Source organism: Lepisosteus oculatus, chromosome 9, assembly GCF_040954835.1.
Source record: "Lepisosteus oculatus isolate fLepOcu1 chromosome 9, fLepOcu1.hap2, whole genome shotgun sequence".
NCBI lineage: Eukaryota > Metazoa > Chordata > Actinopteri > Semionotiformes > Lepisosteidae > Lepisosteus > Lepisosteus oculatus.
In genome coordinates, this window is record NC_090704.1 from 45,692,278 (window position 1) to 45,714,036 (window position 21,759).

The 21,759-nt window shown below is 50.6% G+C and overlaps 2 protein-coding genes across 2 annotated transcripts in view; both read right to left on the bottom strand.

Moving 5' to 3' along the window:
* Positions 1–929: 929 nt before the first annotated feature.
* Positions 930–13,347, bottom strand: nol11 (nucleolar protein 11). Its single transcript, XM_006635476.3, has 18 exons — positions 13,170–13,347; positions 12,418–12,531; positions 11,343–11,399; positions 10,903–11,051; positions 9,059–9,116; positions 8,185–8,326; positions 7,340–7,543; positions 6,959–7,035; positions 6,387–6,510; positions 6,162–6,262; positions 5,614–5,679; positions 4,977–5,161; positions 4,362–4,487; positions 3,443–3,667; positions 2,582–2,660; positions 2,207–2,299; positions 1,998–2,105; positions 930–1,640 (listed from the first exon to the last, which is right to left on the bottom strand). The coding sequence occupies exons 1-18, from the start codon at positions 13,314–13,316 to the stop codon at positions 1,527–1,529; spliced, it is 2,169 nt and encodes a 722-aa protein (XP_006635539.2). The 5' UTR covers positions 13,317–13,347; the 3' UTR covers positions 930–1,526.
* Positions 13,348–16,181: 2,834 nt separating this feature from the next.
* The window catches only part of pitpnc1a (phosphatidylinositol transfer protein cytoplasmic 1a), an 89,991-nt gene continuing 84,413 nt past the window's right edge, over positions 16,182–21,759 (bottom strand). Inside the window, exon 9 of the mRNA XM_069194634.1 lies at positions 16,182–20,850. Coding sequence (XP_069050735.1) covers positions 20,528–20,850 — 323 coding nt within the window. The 3' untranslated portion in view covers positions 16,182–20,527. The remainder of the gene's footprint in view (positions 20,851–21,759) is intronic.

The window sequence follows — 21,759 nt, forward strand, 5'->3', positions numbered from 1 at the left end:
CTATCGATTCCGTTTGAAAACGAGATACATGTCATCAGAGTTTAACAAAGAACAAATTGAATATGGTTAAACTATGTACGGCCAGCAGGCGTATCACCCTGCAACTCCCAGAAGCTCAGCAGTGTGAGCCTGGACAGTACCTGGAGGGGAGACTCCTGGGAAAAACTAAGGCTGCTGCTGGAAGAGGTGTTAGTGGGGCCAGCAGGGGGCGCTCACCCTGCGGCCTGTGTGGGTCCTATTGCCCCAGTACAGTGACAGGGACACTGTACTGTGAAAAGGCGCTGTCCTTCGGAAGAGACGTTAAATCGAGGTCCTGAGGCTGGCCGAGTAGGGGTGTAACGCCAGCGTCATTGGCTCTTACCCATCATGGCCTCCTAATAATCCCCGTCTTCATCACTCTGCTCTCCTCCCCACTGAGAGCTGGTGTGTGGGGAGAGTACTGGCGCATCATCCAGGTGGGGCTGCACACTGGTGCTGGTGGAGGGGATCCCCATTACCTGTGTGAGCGCGATACTGAGTGGAGTGTCCAGAAAAGTGCTATATAAGTGTAAGGAATTATTAAACTGTAACAAGGCTACGTTAAGCCCCAGAACACAAGCGTCAATAAAATTCTTTTCGGGCTCCTTTTCCCCCCAAATGCTTCGGTAAAACCTGCTTTTGATGTCCGATGGAAGGCAGCTGCGATTTTAGGGGAAAACAAACCCATCAGGAATCCCCCGTGGTCGTTATGGAAACAGTGAATGAACCGCGCCCCCACGTGGTGAGCCACGCGACAAGCCGAGGAGCTTGCAGCACGCGCCCGTGACCGGGACGGCTCTCTACGCGCGCGAGACGCCACGGCCGGGCGGCAGCCGCGGGCGTGACGTCACAGATAGGAAATCTCCGAGCGTGCCTGTTGTGACCGCCGGAGCAGAAGAATTCAGAATACATACCAGAATAAAACATTTTTATATATAAACAATTTACAAAATGGAGCATTTAACAACAAGAAAAGCAGTTCGCTGTTTTCCATATTTTGTTAGGTCGACTTTGACATGTCATTAAAACGGAGCCAGCCTGACGTCAATAAAACATTTAAATGTTTCGTTTAAAAAAAAAAACTAATACTAAAAGTTAACAACGTTTTCCTAAGGCCATCATATCCTTTATGAAAGGGGCGGATAGCATTCTTAGATCATTACCCTATGTGCAAACTAATGACATGTAACCTGTCTTTCATGAACACATCAGTCAAGGACTATTACAGGATGAATCACATTACTTTCTGCTTCTCCTGCACGACTGTTACAGATCTGCGCAAGAAAACATCACACTGCAGGATTCTTAAATAAATGCCAAGTATATTATAGGTCGATTACTGTTCTTCTGTGCCGAGGATTCTCCCGAACACCGAGTTCCAATGTTCTGCTCGAAGGTAAACCGGGGCAAAAAAAAAGCTCGCAAAAAGAAAACAGTCTGGGATAAAGGAAAAAAAATGAAACTAATTTATTAAAAAGTCTGTACATGATTTGGTGTGAGTTTTCTTCTTAAAACAGCTTGATCACTTCAATCGAGTACAAAGCGGTCTCTTCTGACTGTTTAATTTTGTTGATCTCTTGTAGGCTGCTGTGGATTTTTCCCAGTTCAGAGAAAAACTGTACCTTTAAGGGGGAAAAAAAGGCACACAAATTAAATTTGGCACGTGTACTGGATTCCCAGTCTGGAATTATTTTTAATTCACACAATTTCTGTTTCCTAACGGGCACACTGGACTTCCAAGTCCTTTACCCTCTGTTAATTCAATAGAATATTATTTGTTGGACAAAAATGATGATAGTGGCTAATAAAATATTTTCTGTTTTCAAAATGACAAAGGACCCTCATGATTATTTATGCTTGAAGCAAAAGATGTCTTGAGCTCCTTTCCAAGAAGGTACATGAACACACAGGTACAATACAGCCAGCACCGTCTGTATCCTCCAAGTACAAAACTACTATCTGCAAGGAGAATCATTTACCTGGGACTGCACAAACTTGTGCAGGCTATTCAACAATCCCTTCGCTTCTGGGACCATAACTAACACAGTGAAATGGGAGTCCAACAACAAACAGACCCAATCCATGATCTAGAAGGAACAAAAACAAACAAACATTGCAGACATTCAATTGGCCCGTTCAGGCTTGTGACTTGAGAGGCTACAGAGATCCAACAAGCTCCCGATCTGACCTGAGAAACTGTGGGAGCTCTCACACCAGGCAGCTGCGAGTCCAAGTCCCGAGAGCATTTCAAATACAGGAACTGAAGGTACCGGAGAAACAGCTAGAGGAAACGGGAACAAAAGAGGTTTCTGTGTGAAACGCACAACCATCGGCATCAAGTGCAGTCCTTCCTCTCCATGAATAAAACACAACCCCCCCCCCGACAATAGGACTTCTGTGCAGGTCCATGCCCCACGCAGCAGGGCGGTGAGGGTTGGCGAACTCGAGCGTTTGCAGCAGGCAAGTGGCAAGTCCTGGGACACAGCGAGGACCTGACCACCTGGAGCGACCGGCTCTGGGCAGCGCCCCACAGTGGCTTCACGGCGAAGGTGCAGATACTCACGAGCACCTGGTGAGCCGCGAGATCTTTGAGGTGCGGAAGAAGGAAGTTTTCACTATGCGCCGTCTGGAGGATCTCATTCCTAAGGTCCCGCAGTTAAGGAAACGGGTGGGAATTAAATCGGAGAAAGAGAACTGGTGACGGCAATGGATTTTTTTTTTTTAAAGTGTATGTATTGCATAGCGTGCAATACGTTTATATTTACATTTATATTGTGCAATACGACTTTTTTGTGTACTGTTCTGTTCTGGTTTGTTCTTGAGTGTTCTGGACTGTGAGTAACTCTCTGTACTGATTGTATTGCATTATTATTATTGTATCATTCGTTGCACTGTGGCTGTATTGTCTGTGTTAAGCTGCTGTTGCACTGCAATTTCCCTCACGGGATCAATAAGTATCTATCTATCTTCTGGCCTTGCGAATTCCACACAGCCACTCGACGGGATCAGGAGCACAGCAGGACTCGATCGCACCCGGTCACAGGACTTTAACAGCGAGGACGAACACGAGGAGGGGGAGCATTCTGACACATGGAGAAGACGAGAAGCTCTGCACCGACAACACACAGACCGCCAGCTGACATCTGCTGTGCAGGGCCTACGCATAGGGCTACAAAGAATCAAAAAGACTGCAGCGAGTGTGAAATTGCTATAACCGAGACATACAGAGACCACGCATGATGATTCGCTGCCCGAGCAGTGTACAAAAACCACGCAATAGCCTTTGCTTAGAGGCAAGCCATCTCACTTCTACACCTGCTGCTGAATGGGGAGGAGCAGTGCTGGCGCAGGACACCCAGCTGCTGCACAGCCACAGGCCGGACGTGAGCACCTGCTGGGGAAAGCCCTCGTCACAAAAAGATACAGGAGGGCCGCCTTCTTCAGGCCCACTGGGCAGGGCAGGTCCAGGGAGTTCACCGCAGGGCCCGTCGCCTCTCCGGGGGGTTCCGTCTGGACATCGCAGCCCCCCTCCTCCAGCTCCGCGGGGCTGAAGCCGTTCTGCAGCCTCCTGCTCCTCAGCCCCGGGGCGTCCAGGAAGGACACGCTGCCCAGATCAACGCTCACCGGCTCCAGGTCGGTATCCAGGACGCTGGAGGACACAGAGGACAGGGATGGCCGCCGATCTGGTCGCACACACGGCCAGCTCACAGCAGAACGCTTTTCTTTCCTGCTTTGCGCCGCGAGGCTAGAAGCAACCACGCTGTGCGATACTGCGAGTTCAAAGCTTCGGCGTTAGGACTGCGCAAGCAGCACCTCATCATTACAATGACAAGCTAAATATACGAAGTCCAGAACTTTTTTTAAACGAGCTACATTTAAAGACAAAAAAAAAAGCTTTTGCACGCGGCATTCTACACTCGTCAGATCCCCTCAAGATATTCCTTGGACAAGCAGTGAAACTTGCCAGGCGATAGAAAATTTAGCACTTTGTAGCCCGAGAACACTGGATGTTTCTTAATTAACAAACAAGCACAGTTTTTACACAATGTTAATGTCACTTAAGAATATCTTGTTTTTACATATATAGGATATCAATACTTAGTTCACAACTGTTCATTAAAATGTACAATGTCATTTTTGCACGTCTCAGTCCAGTCTTTACCCCGCAGCTGTTTCATCAAAGTCGGCACAGATCGATTTGTTAGCCCAACTCCCCCCCGGCTTTTGCAATCGCTGCACAATTATTTCCAATCATCCTATTGATTCGGGCCGGTGCAGTCCAGGAAGAGCCGAAGGGGGAGACTGGTGCTCATCGCCGCGGACGAGCAGCGCGGCCCCCTCACCTGAGGAAGGCCTTCAGGCAGGCGCAGGTGATGGCCTCTGGGATGTCTGGGAAGTGCTGCAGGCACAGCTGAGAGAGGAAGTAGTCCTGCTTGTCCAGCGCCAGCAGGAGGAGGTCAGGACACACGCTGGAACACAGCACGGCACAGGGGAAAGGCCGGTCACACACGGCGCGCTCAAGAAACGCAAGGGGTCTCCGTGCTCTGCCTGGGGCTCACCATCGGGCCGCCGAGGCCAACACCATCACAAAAGGAGGAGAGGAAAAAAACCGCACATGGCCAACAGGGGTTTCTGAGCCCGTCGATGACTTTTAACAGCTGCCAAAACGTCTTTCTTTTCTTAAGCTCAGCTCGAGAGATGGGTCTGGATCTCAAAGCCATCACTACCATCAGTTAAGAAAACGATAACACCAAAGTTGCACGACCGGTGTTTTTGAAGCACAGCCACAGTTTAGAGAGTAACTTCTGCTGTTTCAGGACGTCTCGACAGAATTGACCACCCGCAACTGGATAAGCCTGACGTAAAGGAAAAGGGAGTGACAGGGATCGGGTTCAGGCATCAGTTTCGTGCCCGAGCTCTTAAGACGACCTCACGCCCCCCAGTCCGTACTCCCTTACCTGTGGCAGAGGCACTGCGTCTGCACCAGCTGCACCAGCGTGCGCTGAGGGTAGAACGAGGGCTCGGTCTGGCAGCGAGACACCAGCTGTGCTGCTATCTGGCCCGCGGAGAGCTGCTGCTCCAGCACAGAGGCGCTGGACAGGAACAGCTGGACCTCCTCCTCCACTCCTGCTTCCGATGCATTCTGAGGGAGAACCAAAGCAATGTGTCCTCGATACACACAGCCCATACACGCCTGCAGCTCGCAGGACACCCCTGTGTATAAGAACACCGCCCAGCTGCACACATATCACACCACACAGACACCTGTCACACGGCATCATCAAGCACCTTAACTGTTGACTGAGCAGTAAACACACACTTCAGTCTCCTGGGACTGCTAGGTTAAAAACTAAAAAGCAAAGTTCTGGAAAAAAAAAAACGAGAAATATAAATTCTAACAAATCATGCAGTCTGCATCTTAAACCCATCTCAATTTTCCTCATTATGTTCAAATGTAGTTTGGAGGGCAGAAGCAGTACATGCTCTCTGAACACAGATTAAATATCTCCCATATCAAAATAACAAGGTGGACACCATAAAACCCACCCACAGCGACACCATCCGTAAAAGTGAAACGTTCAAATATTTTCTCACCTTTACACGTTCCAAAACTTGATCGGCGGTAACGGCTACAGCCGCGTGACTCTTGCGTGCCTGCTTCTGCGGAAGAAGAACAGATTTTGCACTGGACTAGAAGCAACAGATTTCGGAAAGCATTAAGAAAAACGGAGGCACCAGTCTTTCCCAGGCTGTACTGCGGGGGACAGTCATACTGTTGCCGAACAGGCTTGAACACAACCGCACGCGATCCTCTTACTGATCCCACCCAGAGGTATCCTGAAAGACCCCAGTGGATCTGCTTCAACAACACGGCTGTGCAGTCTGTCCCAGGCCCCCTTCAGCCTTTTAAACTGAAAACCTACTTCCTGATTTCAGTCTGATCTTATCTCCCACTAGCTTTCCTTGTTTCCTCAAGCCCTGGTTGCACTGTCAATTCCGACCGTGCTCTGGGCTGACTTTCAACACCACAAACTTGTGGTTCTTTTGTCGGACAGGAAGCAAGAAACCCACAGTGCAGCCCCCCCCCCCCAAAAAAACTGTGATGATCAGGTGAACTCCACCGATCCAGGCTCCAGTCTTACACTCTTCCTGGTCTCCAGCCCTTTCCCTGGCCTGTGAGGCTCCGACGCTTCTCCGTGGAGCAGGGCGTTCCAGGACAGGATGGGAGCGGGTCTCCGAGCATCTGTCGGGAGAAACAAGGCGACGATTCTTTCAAAACCTCTCCCCCCCCCCTCCCCCCTCTTCCGGGGGGGCTGCGGGCGGGGCGCGGTCCGGCAGAGGCGATGGCAGGGCCAGGAGCGGCCTACCTCCGGGGCTGGACTGCTTCAGCTTCCCCAGCGCCGCGGCCAGGGAGGAGCACTCGCAGGCGTAGGGCAGGACGCTGAGCGACGCCCCGTGCACCACGTACAGCCTCCCGGAGTAACACCACAGCTGGGGAAACAGCACAGCGGGCCGCAGCCAAAATGAGAAAACAAGCAAGCGATTGATTAGTCCACGCACCACGCTTTCCGATGAGGAAATTCCTTCAGGCTACGTCTAGAACGGCAAGACTGGGTTACCACTGCAGATTTCCTGCAACACTGGGTAAAACAGCACAAGGACAAAGACGCCCCCAGACACTGCAATGCTAATTTGCTACATACGTCTACTGTTCTGCAGGCACCGATCTTCCCTGTTTACCCTCCAGCCTGTTCCAGGAAGTCACCAGGTATTCAGAAAACTACTCTTATCTACTTCTGCCGATGCTCATCTTAGTCAACAGTTACACTGACTTCTCCTGGCCAGGAATCGATAGACAAACAGGTCAATAGGTCAGATAGAACCCCACTGAGCTACACCAGCCAGCTGCTTCAAAAATGTGCTCACGAGAATACCTTACCTGTCCATAGGCCCCTCCTGTCATCTCCTTTGCAGTCTGCAACGTCTGAAAATTTATATTCCAGACACAGAGGAAATCTAGGATTTAAAAAAAATGGGCAATTAACCTCCAGACGAGGTTTACAGCGACATCGCCTCTATCCTGAAGGACTGCAAATGAAAGCTGCTGCCTAACGAACTCTGCAGGAAACACCAAAACAAGTCGAGCAGCTGGGAGACAATTCTGCTCCAACAGTAAACCCGGAGCTCTGCCCAGAGGAGGGGTGTGCCCTCTCCCTCTGCTCTCGGCTGCATTCGGGTCGCCGGGTTCAGCTGGCAGCAGGACGTGATGAACCGTCCACAAGGAGCACAGACCCCACGCGACCCCCCAGAGCACGCTCACCTTTCCCCTGGCTGGAGCCGAGCCCAGGATGGGGGGCCCCCACCACGGCCAGGTGGGCGTCGTCCAGGAAGAGCAGGGCTGCCGAGACCAGAGCCCCCCCAGACACGGGCAGCCTGAGCAGCAGCGTCCTTGGGAGGGCCGACACCCCCTCTGCGGCGGCAGCGGGCACCGACACCAGGGACCGGAATACGCAGCCGTCAGAATCTGCAGGGAAAGGAGGGGGGGGGGGGGAAAGCAGGAATTAGACTTCCCTGAAAACAAAACAATCTTTACAAACAGGGCTTGCTGCCTTCTACTGCCTGGGCACCTCCAGGATAAAGTCTGCTTCTCACATTCCTGACTGCATACACTGGAGAGGAAAACAAGTCTTACACACAGCTTGGTGACGCCCCATAGGCCAAGCAGGTTAGAGGCAAAGACATTTAACATGTCTTCAACACAGGGCTCAGCTTTTCTGAATTTCTACACCCAAGCCAACTACATTTTCTGAAGCAAGAGTAAAAGAAAGAAATGATAGGCCCTGTATAGCCTGGTGAATGTCTGCTGCAGCTTGTCAATACTATAGAAGTCATGAAGATTCATGACCTTGATGAGCCCGGTGTTAGTGACCTGCCTTTAAAAGAAACCTGCTGAAACACTTAAGATACGCCTACGGCCCCTCAAGCTGGGAAATGAACTGAACGCGGCACGGTCAGCGAAAGCCAAAGGGAACATCATGTGGATGTGGACAAAAGTCAAATCTAAGCTCAGAAGAGGGAATGCCGTCAGTCAGAGACGAGCGAGCCCTGACGTACCCGAGCCGCTGTGAAGAGTGCAGCTCTTTACACAAGCACCTGTCCACTTACACAAGCACACGAAGTGGAGGTTTCCGCCCTGCAGGGTGGCGGTGAAGCTCACGGGACAGGCCCCACTCTCGGCGCACTCTATCTTGTACTTGTGCAGGACATTGGGCCTGGATCTCTGCAGGTACAAGAGGTGATCCCCACCCTGGAAGAAGAGAGGAACCGTCAGCTGGACGAGGGGCGCAGCCTGGGGACACTGACCGCAGTACTAAACGCAGACATGTAGATCCGGACGCGGACACCTCCGCAGGCTGGGGTGCTTGCCACAGACCACAGACAAGAGAAGGAGATCCTGACCATGTTTTGTGAAGAAAAAAAAGTTGGCAAGCACACTGTAATGAGATACAAACCAATAAACACAGGCAGCTGTGCTAATGGCGTACAGTATGGGTCTCCACCACATGCCCCTGTGCTCGGACTGCGGAGGGGAAAAGCCCCGCCACCGGGACCTGCAGCACAGGGAACGTTCTCCTCACTGAGGCGTTACTGTGGGAGCGAAACTGTAACTGGGTTATTCAGAGTCCGTTTTTCTGAAGAGGGCTAACATGACACCAGCTGGTGCAACACCTGCCCCAGCCCTCACTGTGCGATTACCAGTCAGCTGGGGGTAGGAAAACACGCAGATTCACCCGGCATGACAGCGGGAGACTACACACGCTCACACGCAGCCACATTCACAGCCGGTGGCTGTAGGTGCCGACCAAGAGCACGCTTCTTTGAAGAGGAAAGAGCAACTTAAATTTCCATCAACGGCAAAACTGGCATAGCTCTTACATCAGAAAGGACCAAGCATTACGTTTTGATCAACCATCTTTACTAAAAAATAAATAAAATCCAACATGTTCTCAGCAGATCTGGCGCCGGACAGTGCGCTCACCTTCTCAGTGATGAACATCAGGACACACTGGGTCCCATCCACAGCGCTGGTGCTCCATCTGGACACAGGCACAAAAACACACTGTCAACAGCCCGCCCCAGATACTACCCCCCCCCATGTTTCAGGACATCCCACGCAGTCAGTGCTGTGGGGCGGAACGGTGGCTCTGTGGCCCAGGAACTGCGCCTGTGGCTGGAAGGTTACCGGTTCGTATTCCACGGCCGGCAGAAGACTCCTCCTCCGTTGGGCCCCTGAGCAAGGCCCTTCACCCCAACTGCTCCAGGGGCACCGTATAAATGGCTGACCCTGCGCTCTGACCCCCAGCTTCTCTCCCTGTCTGTGTATCTCACGGAGAGCAAGTTGGGGTATGCAAAAAGACAAATTCCTAATTGTATACTGAAATTGTATATGGCCAATAAAGTGATCTCTTAGAAAGAGTTAAAACGTTCAAATTTACGAACTTACTCAAAGCCAGCAGCCATATCACTCTGCAACTCACAACTGGCAGCCCCACTGAAGCCCAGCAGGTGTGAGCCTGGCCAGTACCTGGAGACCTCCTGAGAAAAACTAAGGTTGCTGCTGGAAGAGGTGTTAGTGGGGCCAGCAGGGGGCGCTCACCCTACGGTCTATGTAGGTCCTAATGCCCCAGTTTAGTGATGGGGACACTATACTGTAAACAGGCACCGTCCTTCGGAAGAGATGTAAAACCGAGGTCCTGACTCTCTGTGGTCATTAAAAATCACAGGGAGTAGGGGTGTAACCCTGGCGTCCTGGCCAAATTTCCCATTGGCCCTCACCAATCATGGCCTCCTAATAATCCCCATCTATGAATTGGCTTCATTACTCTGCTCTCCTCCCCACTGAGAGCTGATGTGTGGTGAGCGTTCTGGCGCACTATGGCTGCCGTCGCATCATCCAGGTGGGGCTGCACACTGGTGGTGGTGGAGGGGAGCCCCATTACCTGTAAAGCGCTTTGAGTGGGGTGCCCAGAAAATCGCTATATAAGTGTAAGCAATTATTAATTATTATTATTATAAAGGGGAACTACAGTCCCAGTTTCTCAGACTGGTTATTGAATTTCGGTTTCAAAACACATCGACTGTGGTATGGCAAAATTGAACAAATTCCGAATTAAGCACAAAATCGCAAACTCTGTGAAAATAACGTATGGCCGCCATTTTGTCAAAAACCACCAGTCTTGCCAAGGATGAGAGGGAGAGCTCACCCAAACCTCGATGTGAGGCGGCCCTTCCTGCTCACTAGTCACTATAACGACTGATGCGCTGTGATGGACGAGCCAATAAGTGCCGGTTGCGCCGCAGACACTTCACCGCAGAAATGTTCCGCCTTGATCCGGAAGCAGAGGTAACAACTCATGTTTTTTTGTCGGCTAAACCGCCTCGCAGTCGAGAGCAATATTTCTAGAGGTGCATTCGCTAGCCTGCTTCTTCACAACACAATAAGGCCCCCTCACGTCACCAGAACCGTTTTTTTTTCCTCTTTCTGAATCACAAACAATAACGGCAATTTGGCGCTGCGCACGCGTGTACTGTGGACATTTTACTTTTACGGGGGCCTGAGACGCACCCATCAAGCCGATTTCTTCCAACCTTGTGGTAGAGAAAGAGCTCAATAAAATAAACACGCCAAGAAAGAAGCAGCTCCGGAGCGGAGGGGACTCGCCGGCGGGCGACGGGCGAGCACAGGAGCGCGAGGAGCCGACGGGGAACACGGCTCCGCTTCCTCGACACAAGCTCAACGCAGGGGCCGGTGTTCCTTCACTCCCGCTCGCCCCCCCCGAAGCCCGAGAGGCGGGGAAGGCGGAGGAAACGGGAGCCCCTCACCTGATGGCCTCCCCCTCCGACAGGACGTCCTCCACGGCCTGCTGAGGCGCGGCCAGCAGGGCGTCCAGATGCCGGACCGCCCCCCTCCGGAACAGCACCAGCGGCTCCGAGCCCGGCACGGGGTGGACCCGCTCCACCTCCGCGGACACCTGGGGGAGAGGGGGTCGTGCACAGGTACGATAAAGACATGACACCCACACCTTCAGCCAGTTCCTAAACGTGCCCTTTACCCAATCTCATATCAATATCTCTGGCTACCACAGATCTGCGTCTAGGCAAGAAAGCAAACCACCGCCTTGTTAAAACTGAAAACGGAAAGACTTTCTTTACACAAAGGGCTGTAGGAGTAGGGAACAGTTCCTCCTGTTCCTCCACCATATTGAAGCCAATATAGGGCGCGGCCGGATGAGACCCTGGGAATACGCAAACATTATACTTACTGTCGCTTTAAAGACTCTGTCAAAATTCAGATCGTCATCTTTCCAGACGCGTATCACCTGCGGAGAACAAAAACAACAGCCCGTTGTTCCTGCGCAGTGCTTCTGCCTCGTGCTCCTGCGCTCAGGAGCGATTGCTGGAGCCGGGAGGTGGCCGGGGACTGATCCCTGCGGCAGCTCCTGCCGCAACGAGGGGTGAAGGAGGAAAAAGGAAAGCAGGAGACCTGAGAGAAATCCTGCAGGATGCTGAGGGGAGCACAGGAGGTACGGCGGGGAGACTAGAGATCTGCAGGTACATTTGTATAGCAAGTACCGGGTAACTGAAAAACAGGACTCAAGATCATTTTGATCAGCCATCTGGCCATAGAAATGCATCCACCCAGGGCCTTTAAACAGAAGTGCCCGGGGCCTACAAGGGGCTTAATCCCCTTCCTCCGCCCTGTCTGTCTGCGGGTGGACACTCAGCTCCACTGCTGGGGTGAAGGTGGAGTTTGATCGGGCCCCGGAGAGACGGGCTTCAGAATGCCCAGCCGAAGCATGATGGGGGCGCAGGAGCTGCAGCAGGCAGACTGAAGGTCCGACAGCAGGCAGGCGAGAACTGCAGTTTTGGATCGGAGACGTGCAGCAGCAGTAGGACCGGAGGCCCTGGAATAGTCCTGGGAAAAGACCGGGTAAGCCGCAGAACTCCACATGTCACACCTGAAGAAGGCTCCACGGCCGAAACGTTGTGTTCTCTTTCTTCTTTTTTTCAGCATGGAATAAACCTATTACTACGAACTCCACATATGCTGGCTTTTTTCGGGAGGGGGCCTGGATGAGATCTCTGGATCAGCGAGCAACCAAACAGGCTGAACGGGCGGGATGGCTTGCTCTCGCCATGGAGCCGTGTCTTAGCAGAGGAAACAGTGGGTCCCACTCCGCGAAACGATTCTTACTGCTCTGCACTGCAAATACGTTTTCTACCCACGAAGACAACGCTTCCAGCGCTCTGCAGTCCCCAGAAATCATCACCTTGAAAACATCTCAGCACCGGAGGCACTGAAAGTGCTCTGAGCAGGTGAAGCACAAAAAGACTTACCTTGTGATCACTGACCACCACGTATTCCCCAGTCTGTCTGTTACACACGGCCGGGCACGTCAGCGCCTGCCCTTGTCTCACAGTCCAGCTGCCCACGGGCTTCTGATCCGAGACCTGCGGACACAAGCGCGCCAAACCGATCGGAACCGAGGTCAGATAGGACCAGGACTCCAGGTTCTGAAACACCAGAGTCCGGGTCAGGTACCGAGACTGCAACGCTCACAGAGGGACAGCGCTCTCCGTGACCACTCTGGGGTGGGAGAAAGGCGAGTACACAAACTGTGGGACCCTTTTCACATGACACTCACGGTCTGCAGGAAAAGCACATGAACTAATGTTCTGATATTTGTAACTCTCCGCCGACTATCCAATGCTAACTTCAGAAGAACTAGAAAGACTGCACTATTTAAATCAAGAGTGCGGATAAGTAAAAGTCAAGACTGAATAAATAAAGATGCATTAGGACTCAATTAACAATTAACAGCAAAACGCACATTACAGCCCCCCCTCCCAACCAACCCCACAACGCATTCTGGTCAAGCGTCCGCTTCATCGAGCTCTTCCACCTCCTCCGAGCGCGATTTCCCCCAAATAAAATCGATATAATCATGCCGAAGGAAAGAAAAGGAGCTGAATTCAAGACGCAGCACTGGGAGGGGGACGCGTGTTCCACACAGCTGCTCCCAGCGTGCGCACAGAGAGCGAGGAGTCGGGTCCCGAACCGAGCCGGTCATCTTGCCCGGACGTGCTACCTTATAGACTGTGACAGTCCTCCCCGGGTCCGTCACAACGACCTGGTCCGTCTCCCTCCCCTCTGCGACCCCAAGAACCGCAGGTTCGCCCCGATTCTGCCCAGGTACAACTCGGCACAACGTGTACCCCTCATACAGCGCAGCCATGCTGGATGTAGAGTAGGGCTGCAATCGCGACACTTGCTTGACGGCACCGCGGAGCTTCCAGGAGGGCGGAAATCAAACGTGCGCCCCCTGGCGGAGTGGAGTATACACTGCTGAATTCTGTTGCGGTCGTGAGTTCGTGGATAAAGTTGGGCACAGGTTAAAATATTTACCTGAGAGCGAACAGTATTTTCATCATAGGCAGCGCGCAGACGACACCAGGCAAGAGCTTAGGTTATTAGAGTTTATTAACTGAGCTAGTGGACTGGATGGAAGGCAGAAGTGCCATGTTCAGCTCAAGGAATGAGCGAGGCTCCGCACACGGTTCAACAGCGCCTCTTGCCGACTGGTTGTGCCGTGTACTGCAGTGTGCCTGTGGTCCAACCGATCACGCTCTTGGGAGAAATAGTTGGGGCTCTGGCCCCTTGCCTGCAAGGTGCGGTTCTTAAGACAGAAGCTGCTTGTGTGCGCCGCAGTGAAGCACGTTTCTCCGATTGCGCCGTCTTGCAGGAGTGTCCGTGGGTGGGAGAGGTGGCACAGCAGGCACTGTGCTGTGCAGAAACGGGGCCCATGACAACATTTTTGACCACGCCTTTTTTTATTCGTATGATAAAAACTGTAAACAGAGATCTCCAGTTGAGTAAATATGGCAAAAATGGCGGCAACGGTGGCGCAGTGATGAGCATGGCTTCCTTCCACCGCCGGAGACCTGGGGTGCTGTCTGTGTGGAGTTTGCATGTTCTTCCTGTGTTCATCTGGGTTTCCCCCAGGTGTCCTCTCCCACTTGGTAGGTTAACTGGGAAAACTGGCCCTAGTGTGAGTGTGTCAGTGTTTGCATCTCCGTCTGCCCTGTGATGGACTGGCGTCACCCTGCCTTGTGCCCGGTGCTGGTTCCGGTTCCCCTGCGCCCCTGGATTGGAAGAAGAATCCACTGGAAAATGGATGCATGGATATAGTAACCACAAGCTATTCCCGGGGTCTCACTTCCTTGCCGCTCCTGCCCCAGTTTGTCCCCCGCCTCAGGGTCGAACCCGGGTCACTCAACAGGGATATTGTTATGCGCACGGGAGTAGAGGGCGGTGCCGTCACCGCGCTGCAACCGGCTCGTACCGCCTGTATGTCGGCCGTTCGTTACGCTATTCAAAAAACATTCACTCCAATAATTCTTCTTCCAGGCCCCTGGGCACTCTCTCACAAGAACGGCTCTGCCAGAAAGGTCCCCGGAGACGGGAGCCGAAACTTCAGAGCCCCGACTAGCTAGCGAGCAGCAGGCAGCTCTGCGGCACCGCGCCGCCGGCTAAGAGTCACTGGGGGCCCGGGTCGTCCAACAGCGAGACGGGGGCAGGGAGCTGCGCACCGCACCGGCGAGCGGGCGAGGGTGATTTTCTGTGCCGCGGAGATGATCAAACGAGTTGGCGTTTCACCCCAGCGAAAGATTTGTTACAAATCTTCTCCTGCCTGTGTGTCAACCCCGCCAGTTTTGTCGAACAGCCGAGTATTGCTACACAAAATACGTCAAACCTCTTGCACTATATTTATTTCTCTTCCTTTTCCTGTCAATACAGCAGTTGCGACGGCAATAGTGACTGATTTAAAGGGGGGGGGGGGGGGGGTACTGCAGCCCCAATTTCTCAGACCGGCTATAACTGTAAATCTCAGAAACAAAATAAATTCGCCGACGGTACAAATTTCGAATTGAGCACAAAACTGTGATCTTTGTGAAAGTACTGTAAGTCACAATGTCATTGCAAATCCCTGGTCTCCCCACGGGCAAGAGCCAGAGTTCCCACGAACTGGGATGTGAAGCGGCCCTTCCTGCTCACCAGTCACCTTAACGACCAGTGTAATGTGATGTACAAGTGAATGAGTACAGGTTGTGCAGCAGAATTTCTGAGACGGCCTCCATGCAGAGCTACAGTAACACGCAAGTTCCATTTATCGGCAAAAGTCGAGAGCAATACTTCTATTGGATTAAAAGAGATGAATTCACAAGCCTGCTTGCCTACAGTGTCACAGGGCCGCTGTGACTCACAGAACATTGCGCTGCAGATACCTGGAAATCTAAGACACTTTGTGATGTATATTGGGAGGTTTTACAAGTTACTGTGAATATTTTTATTTCATTGTGGTTGGAAATGCACTCATCAGTGCCGATTCATTCTAACTGGAGAATGATGTCCAAACTAGAGGCCATCATGGACAACTCCTCCAATCCCCTCTATGACAGGCTTGCAGGAATGAAGAGCACGTTCAGCAATAGACTGATTCATCCACGGTGCGACAGGGAGCGCTACAGGAGGTCATTCTTGCCTTCTGCCATAAGACTGTACAACGCATCCACCTTGCGTCTGGGCAGAGGCAACATTGACAGTGACCTGTTTCTGGACTGAACACATCTACACATCTACTGCTACATCTGTTCTCTTTCTTTTTCTTTTTCCCGTTTACAACCATTTTTTGTGCAATATATGCCAGGGACCTGTGCAATACATTTAAATTTATATCTATATTTACATCTATATTTATATTCATATGTGTGATACGATTTTTCTGTGTACTGTTCTGTTCTAGTTTGCTCTTGTGTGTCCGGACTGTGAGTAACTCTTGTATAGTATTGTATGTATTGTACTATTAGTATATAATTCGTTACACTGTGGCTGTGTTGTGTGTGTTAAGCTGCTGTTGCACTGCAATTTCCCTCACGGGATCAATAAAGTATCTATCTAACCCCAAAATATAAAAATAGCGCAGCAGTTCCACGATAGTTTCCGCGGTACAGACATACAAGAAAACGCCCCAACGGTCTCGACGCGATTTCAAACAATACCGCGAATGAGAAAGGAAAAGAACCACACACGACCAAACTCCGATTTCGACTGTATTTCAACTTTTATTTACTACAAGATGTAAGAAAATGTGAGATAATAACAACAAACACAAATCAGAAGAAGACCAGAAGAGCCAAGAATGAGTGGGAGCAGCCAGACGAGGAGAGAGCTCGGAGAGACCAACACAGCCTGCCCTGGCTTTATAAGCCCCGCAAAAGCTTGGTCCTTTTATTAAATTCATTAAACAATAACAACAAAAATGAACCATCAGTGGTGCTGACTATAAGTAAACAAACCAGTCAAATCATAGTTACCCCCCCCCAGCAGGAAGCAAACACAACCAAATAACATTTGACATACAAATAAGAAGTTAAAACAGAAAAGGCTTTTTTATTTTTCATTCAATTTTTTTTCTCCACTGGAATTGCCTACAACAGGGAAAGTCACACTTCTGAGAAACATGCCTCTTAAATTACAACAAAAAAAACAACAACTCTGACACAGGGACGCCTCGGTCATTAAAACATAATGAACAACACGAGGTAAAGACAGGTCGTGTTGTGTCCTTAATCTCGGCACCTCAGTTTCAAGCTCTCCGTTTCCCTGTGTGCCCAGGCGCCTGTGAGGAATCCAGAACCGTTGTCTGGTTGATAAAAGGCCGCACAGGCTGGTCCCCACATTAGAAAAAAAGAGACCGCTGCTCTGGAATCAGGCCAGAGCAGGGCATCCAGATGAATTCAGTGGATTAAGGGGATGTCCTACACTGACGGGCTAAAACAGGGGTTCCCAGTTCTGGTGACCCACACACCTGCTGGTCTTCATTCCATTCATTCATTCTATCCCTTTCGTTTTGTAATATTCTGTCTACATTGGGTGGTGTTGTCTGCTGTACTGTGCGAGTCCTGAGAGATCGGAGCGAGTAACAATTCCAGTGTACATGTCCACACGGCCATAAACTTACAAAATACAATGGTTGAAGCTCCAACAGAAGTCAACAGGTGTGCGAGTCGCCAGGCCCAGGACTGGACACCGCTGGGGCTAGAGAGAATTGAACCTTTTCAGTGCTGAACAGAGAAGACTATGAGGGGACCTCATTTAAGTACTGCATGCAAAATCCTCAAAGTCATCGACAAGGTCAGCCCAACAGACTTCGACAGATCAACAGAGAAAGACGAGCCAGAGGGCACAGTGGAGAGCAGGCACTTCCTTATGGAAAGGGTGGTGGGAGCCTGGAAGAAGCTGACCAGCCATGTTGTTGAAGCCGATACCCTGGCTTCTTTCCAGAAATGGCCAGAGGATTTCTGGGATCCTGGGATTAATTTGCACCTAATTACCAAACAGGCCAGCTGGGCCAAATGGCACCCCTGGTTTGCAATCTTTCTTAACGTTCTGGACTGGGGCATTAGAGGGCCTCTGTACAATTCCCTTAATTGCTGTGCATGTGTCACCCTTCTCATTTAAAAATAAAACAGAAATCAATTTTGTAAGATGAGAAGTTTGACTTTGATGCACAGAGTAGCAAAAACAAAAAAGTGAATTTGAGACACGGGAGGCAGGGGCACAATGAACCCAGCTGCTTCTGTGCGGAATTTCTTTGACCTGTCGATATGTCTATCGCCAAGATTAGGTGGTTTTCTTAATTTTGTATTATTTTTAATAAGATCAAGTTTTCTGTATTTCGTAAGTTATAAATCAAAAGTTAAGTGTCGTAATTGTTGTATGGCTCTATGTTAACAATAAGTGATTATCCCATAAAGGATAGTTCATAGAAATGTATGTCATAGATTTGGTATACAGATCAGAGGCTAGAGTCTGGCATGCAGAAACACTGAGATCAGTTTGTTGTGTGTTTCTGGAGCATGCTCAGTGGCAGCCGTATCACTGCTTTACTGTACAATGGACACTACCTCACCTGTCCTCCTGCATTCTCTTACCTTCATTCGAATTAATTTTACACACCCCGCAAGATCCTGCTGTATTCACCACTTACAAACATTCTTAGTAGTATGGCAAATCACAAGATAAAGAATAATACTTATGTGTACTTCAATACATACACATACTTATATCCATGAGTACATGTATGTATTTGTGATCGTTTATGAAAAAGCTATCGCATCCTGCTTGAAAATGCACTCCTAACAATCAAGCTCTTCAATTGCACGGGAAGTGTTTTTTGTTTCTGCTGCTTCGGTCCAAATGTACTTCATATTTATCTCCTTTGTTTTCTTGTTTTTCAGATATATACTGTATGTAGCTTTTTCTTCCTAGGAAAAATCTTTTCATATCCCTCCAGTCTGGCTCTAAAGAATATGCATGGCAACCACCACTGGCATTCTGGCATTCAACGGACCAGCTGAGACAAGTGAAACTGCTGTGAAAGGTACAACCGATTGGTACAGCGCCCCCTGCTGGACCGGGGTCCAGGGTTCTTCATGTTACACCATCTTTGAAGACTGCACAGCTCTCCTATTCTTCGACGCCACCTAATTAATTGCTGACACTCCTGCTTTCAGCAAACTAAAGGATTTTAAATTCCAGCAGGTTCCTTTCTTTGAACAGCTTTTAACACTGTATTTGGTAAATTTTCTTTTGGACCCCAGGATACTGGATACTGAGGGTGGGGGCCGTTGGGGCAGGTCTGCTCCTTTGAGCCACGCTTCCATCCAGCTGCTCCTCCAGGACCGCATGGGCCAGGTGAACCCAATGGCCTCCTCTCGCTAGCAGCTTTTCTCATGTTCCTTGACAAGTGGGGAGCTCCACTCTGCCTGACAGGTGAGTTCGCTCTGATTGGCACATTTCTCCCTGACATAACTGCAAGCCTGCAAATGCACAGGAATGCACCCTACCCACGGTGGTGCTGTTGCTCGGGGGACCGAGGCCATAGTCCACATGGGATGTGACCCAGGTTCTAACATTAGATATATTTTGTCTCAGGCATTAGTGCTAAACACCTAGCAGTGGTAATCTTCACAGCTTGAACACGCTTTAAAAGAAGCTAGTAGCACATTCAGGGTCATCAATCAACAAGATAGAAAATCAATCAGCAAATACTGTACAAATAAAAGATCTATATAGTTCTAGCATTAATGGACTAAACTCAAAATACCAATCAAATCTCAAATGGGAAACAATGGGTCTTATTTAACTGTAGGTGTAAACAGCAAAGAGCTACATTGTATTACAGTGTTCTACAAATGGGAAGAAAGAATGAAAGCAAAAAGCAGCAACAACAGTGACAGTAGATTCACAGTAGAAGTGACATGCAGGCCTGCACACATTGTGACTATGTGCACCTTAACTAACAACACAAATCCAATCTGCCTGTTGTGTCGCCAATGTTTTAACAAGCCCCCACGGACTTCACTTGCCACTGCTCCTCTGCAGCCGGATCCCAGTTGCTTTGGAACTGCGCGCACACGCAAGACACGCTCCAACACACCAAGGACAGAGAAATGAGAGAGGCTTCCTGAACTTGCTTTTTAAAAAAAACGGCTGTGTGCAGGAGGCAGAGAGCAGCGTAGCAGAGCCCTGAGAAGTGACGTCTTGACAAATAGTGATTGCATTTTTTTTTTCTCTAGCCTTGTGCACCCCTGAATGATCAGTCAAGGAATAACAACCCCTGCCCCCCCCCCCCCACACACACACACACACACACACACATGCCAGGTACAGACACAGTCTGACAACACCTACGTTCTTCGCAGAACAGACCAGTGTTCAAAGACGTGGAGACGCAGTGCAAACACTCCCACAGCTCAGCAATGTAAGAGCCCCAAGACTGCAGCAGGAGAGGTGACAGCGAGCAGGAAATGGAATGAACCGGTGAGGTCTCAAGCCACCTGCTGCCACAGGAGCTCCTCCTCAGGGGCCCCTTTCAGTTTCAGACCCACCAGAGAGAGAGGAGACATGTCCATCGCACCTTCGTTTGGACTTTACAGTACGTACACTGTACAAGAACGGGGCTGGGAGCAGACAGAGCCACTAAGGGTATTTTTTCAGCTATTTCATTTTTCGGAGAATGGCCATATCCTAGAAAAATACAGGCTTGTTTGCAACCGGCTACGATGAAGTCGGCACCTTTGCAAGCAAATAAAGTGTGTTTGGCATTACAAGAAAAAAAAAAGGGGGGGTGGGGGGTTTCTGAAAGGGTTAAAAAGGGCCCTGCCCAGTGCCAGCAGGACGAGAGAAGGGCCCTGGTTCTATCTATCTGCGGATTATTTACATCCATGGTCTGGGCTGGAGGAATCGAAGGACAGCTCCGGTGGGCCCCTTCTCTCAGCAGGGCGGGGGGGTGGGCTCGGACACGGGCGGGGGACCCGGCCCACAGCAGCACCCCCCCGGCAGGGACTGGCCGACGCAGAGCACTGTCTCGGGGGGCCCACCCTACTCGGGGGGCGGGGCGGCCGGCCGGGGCGCGGGCGCGGGCGAGAGCTTGGGCCGCCGGAGGGCCGCCTCCTTCCGGGCCGGGTCGGGCAGGGTGAGCGTCTCCGGGGCGGACTTCTTGCGAGGCCGGTCCTTGGGCACGGAGAGGAACTCGGGGGCCTCGGTGGCCAGGGGGGTGGAGGGGGCGCTGGAGGGGGCGCTGCGCGTGGAGGGGGGCAGGTTGGACTCGCTGATGGAGATCATGGGAGGGAAGACCCCGATCTTCTTGTTGGTGGCTTCCTGAGTCGCTCTCTCAAATTCTCTCACTTCATCCATTGTCATGTCTTCAGCGGATCGGAGGGAAAGAACAGAAGAGACCCCAGTTTAGATTCATCACCCCCAGGTTCGTTAACTGTTTTTCTTTTGCATAATTGTTATTTTCAAAGCTATATTCATCACCAGAGCTCGTGAGCGTGCGGTCACTCGTTCTGTTTTTAGATGTCAATATCACTCTCGGCTTGAAGTCCCCCTTCGCATACCGTTCGAAGACATCAGTAAAATCCAAAAAGCATTTTTAGTGGCAAAACAAAAAGGAAATCGAGATTAAAGTGCTGGTTTTAATGTGGCGTCAAAAGGGAAGGGGCGTTTTTTCAGATCGCTTGTACACTGCCGTCGAGACACATCTTCAATGCGCAGTCAGGTGCACACAGTCTCTTTAAAATTCCTAAACAATGCAAGAAATATTCCCTAACTTCCACCTCGCCCTGGAATCCTGCTAGGCTTCTCCAGAATCTGCTATTTAACAAGACTGTAGCAGTTCCAGAGAACTTACGGACACCAGTGTACATAAAATAAGAGCCCAAAATTTGGTCTGGAATCTGATCTCCTTAATCCACCATCTGCTGAAAACCTGGGGACAACAATAACTGTGGCCGGTTAAGTGGACACTGAGCTCAAGTATGAGCTGCCGCCCTCCATGGTAGGACTTTAAAGTCTGCCAGTCGGTATTCGCAGGCCCGTAAACCTTCGGGAAGCCAGCTGTCACAGAGCTGAGCGAAACCCCGGTGATGAGTATAGACAAGGAGGACTGAGGCGTTAAAGGGGTGCGAGGAAGAGGAGGAGGAAGAGGAAGGAGTTTGACTATACGGTACGTCGAAGTAAAAACAAATAAGAAACATACGCTGGCTTTGTCATGGCTCTCTATTTCATCCAGTGAGTTTGTGGAATGTTGCTGCTGTTCATGGCAAACCTTA

Coding starts and splice junctions, on each gene's coding strand:
- nol11 (XM_006635476.3), bottom strand. CDS start 13,316: ATGGCTGCGCTGTATGAGGGGTACACGTTGTGCCGAGTTGTACCTGGG. Junction 7,544..8,184: donor CCTCCACTTCGTGTGCTTGT/GTAAGTGGACAG, acceptor CTTTCCCTGCAG/ATTCTGACGGCTGCGTATTC. Junction 2,300..2,581: donor TCGCGGCTCACCAGGTGCTC/GTGAGTATCTGC, acceptor CGTTTCCTCTAG/CTGTTTCTCCGGTACCTTCA.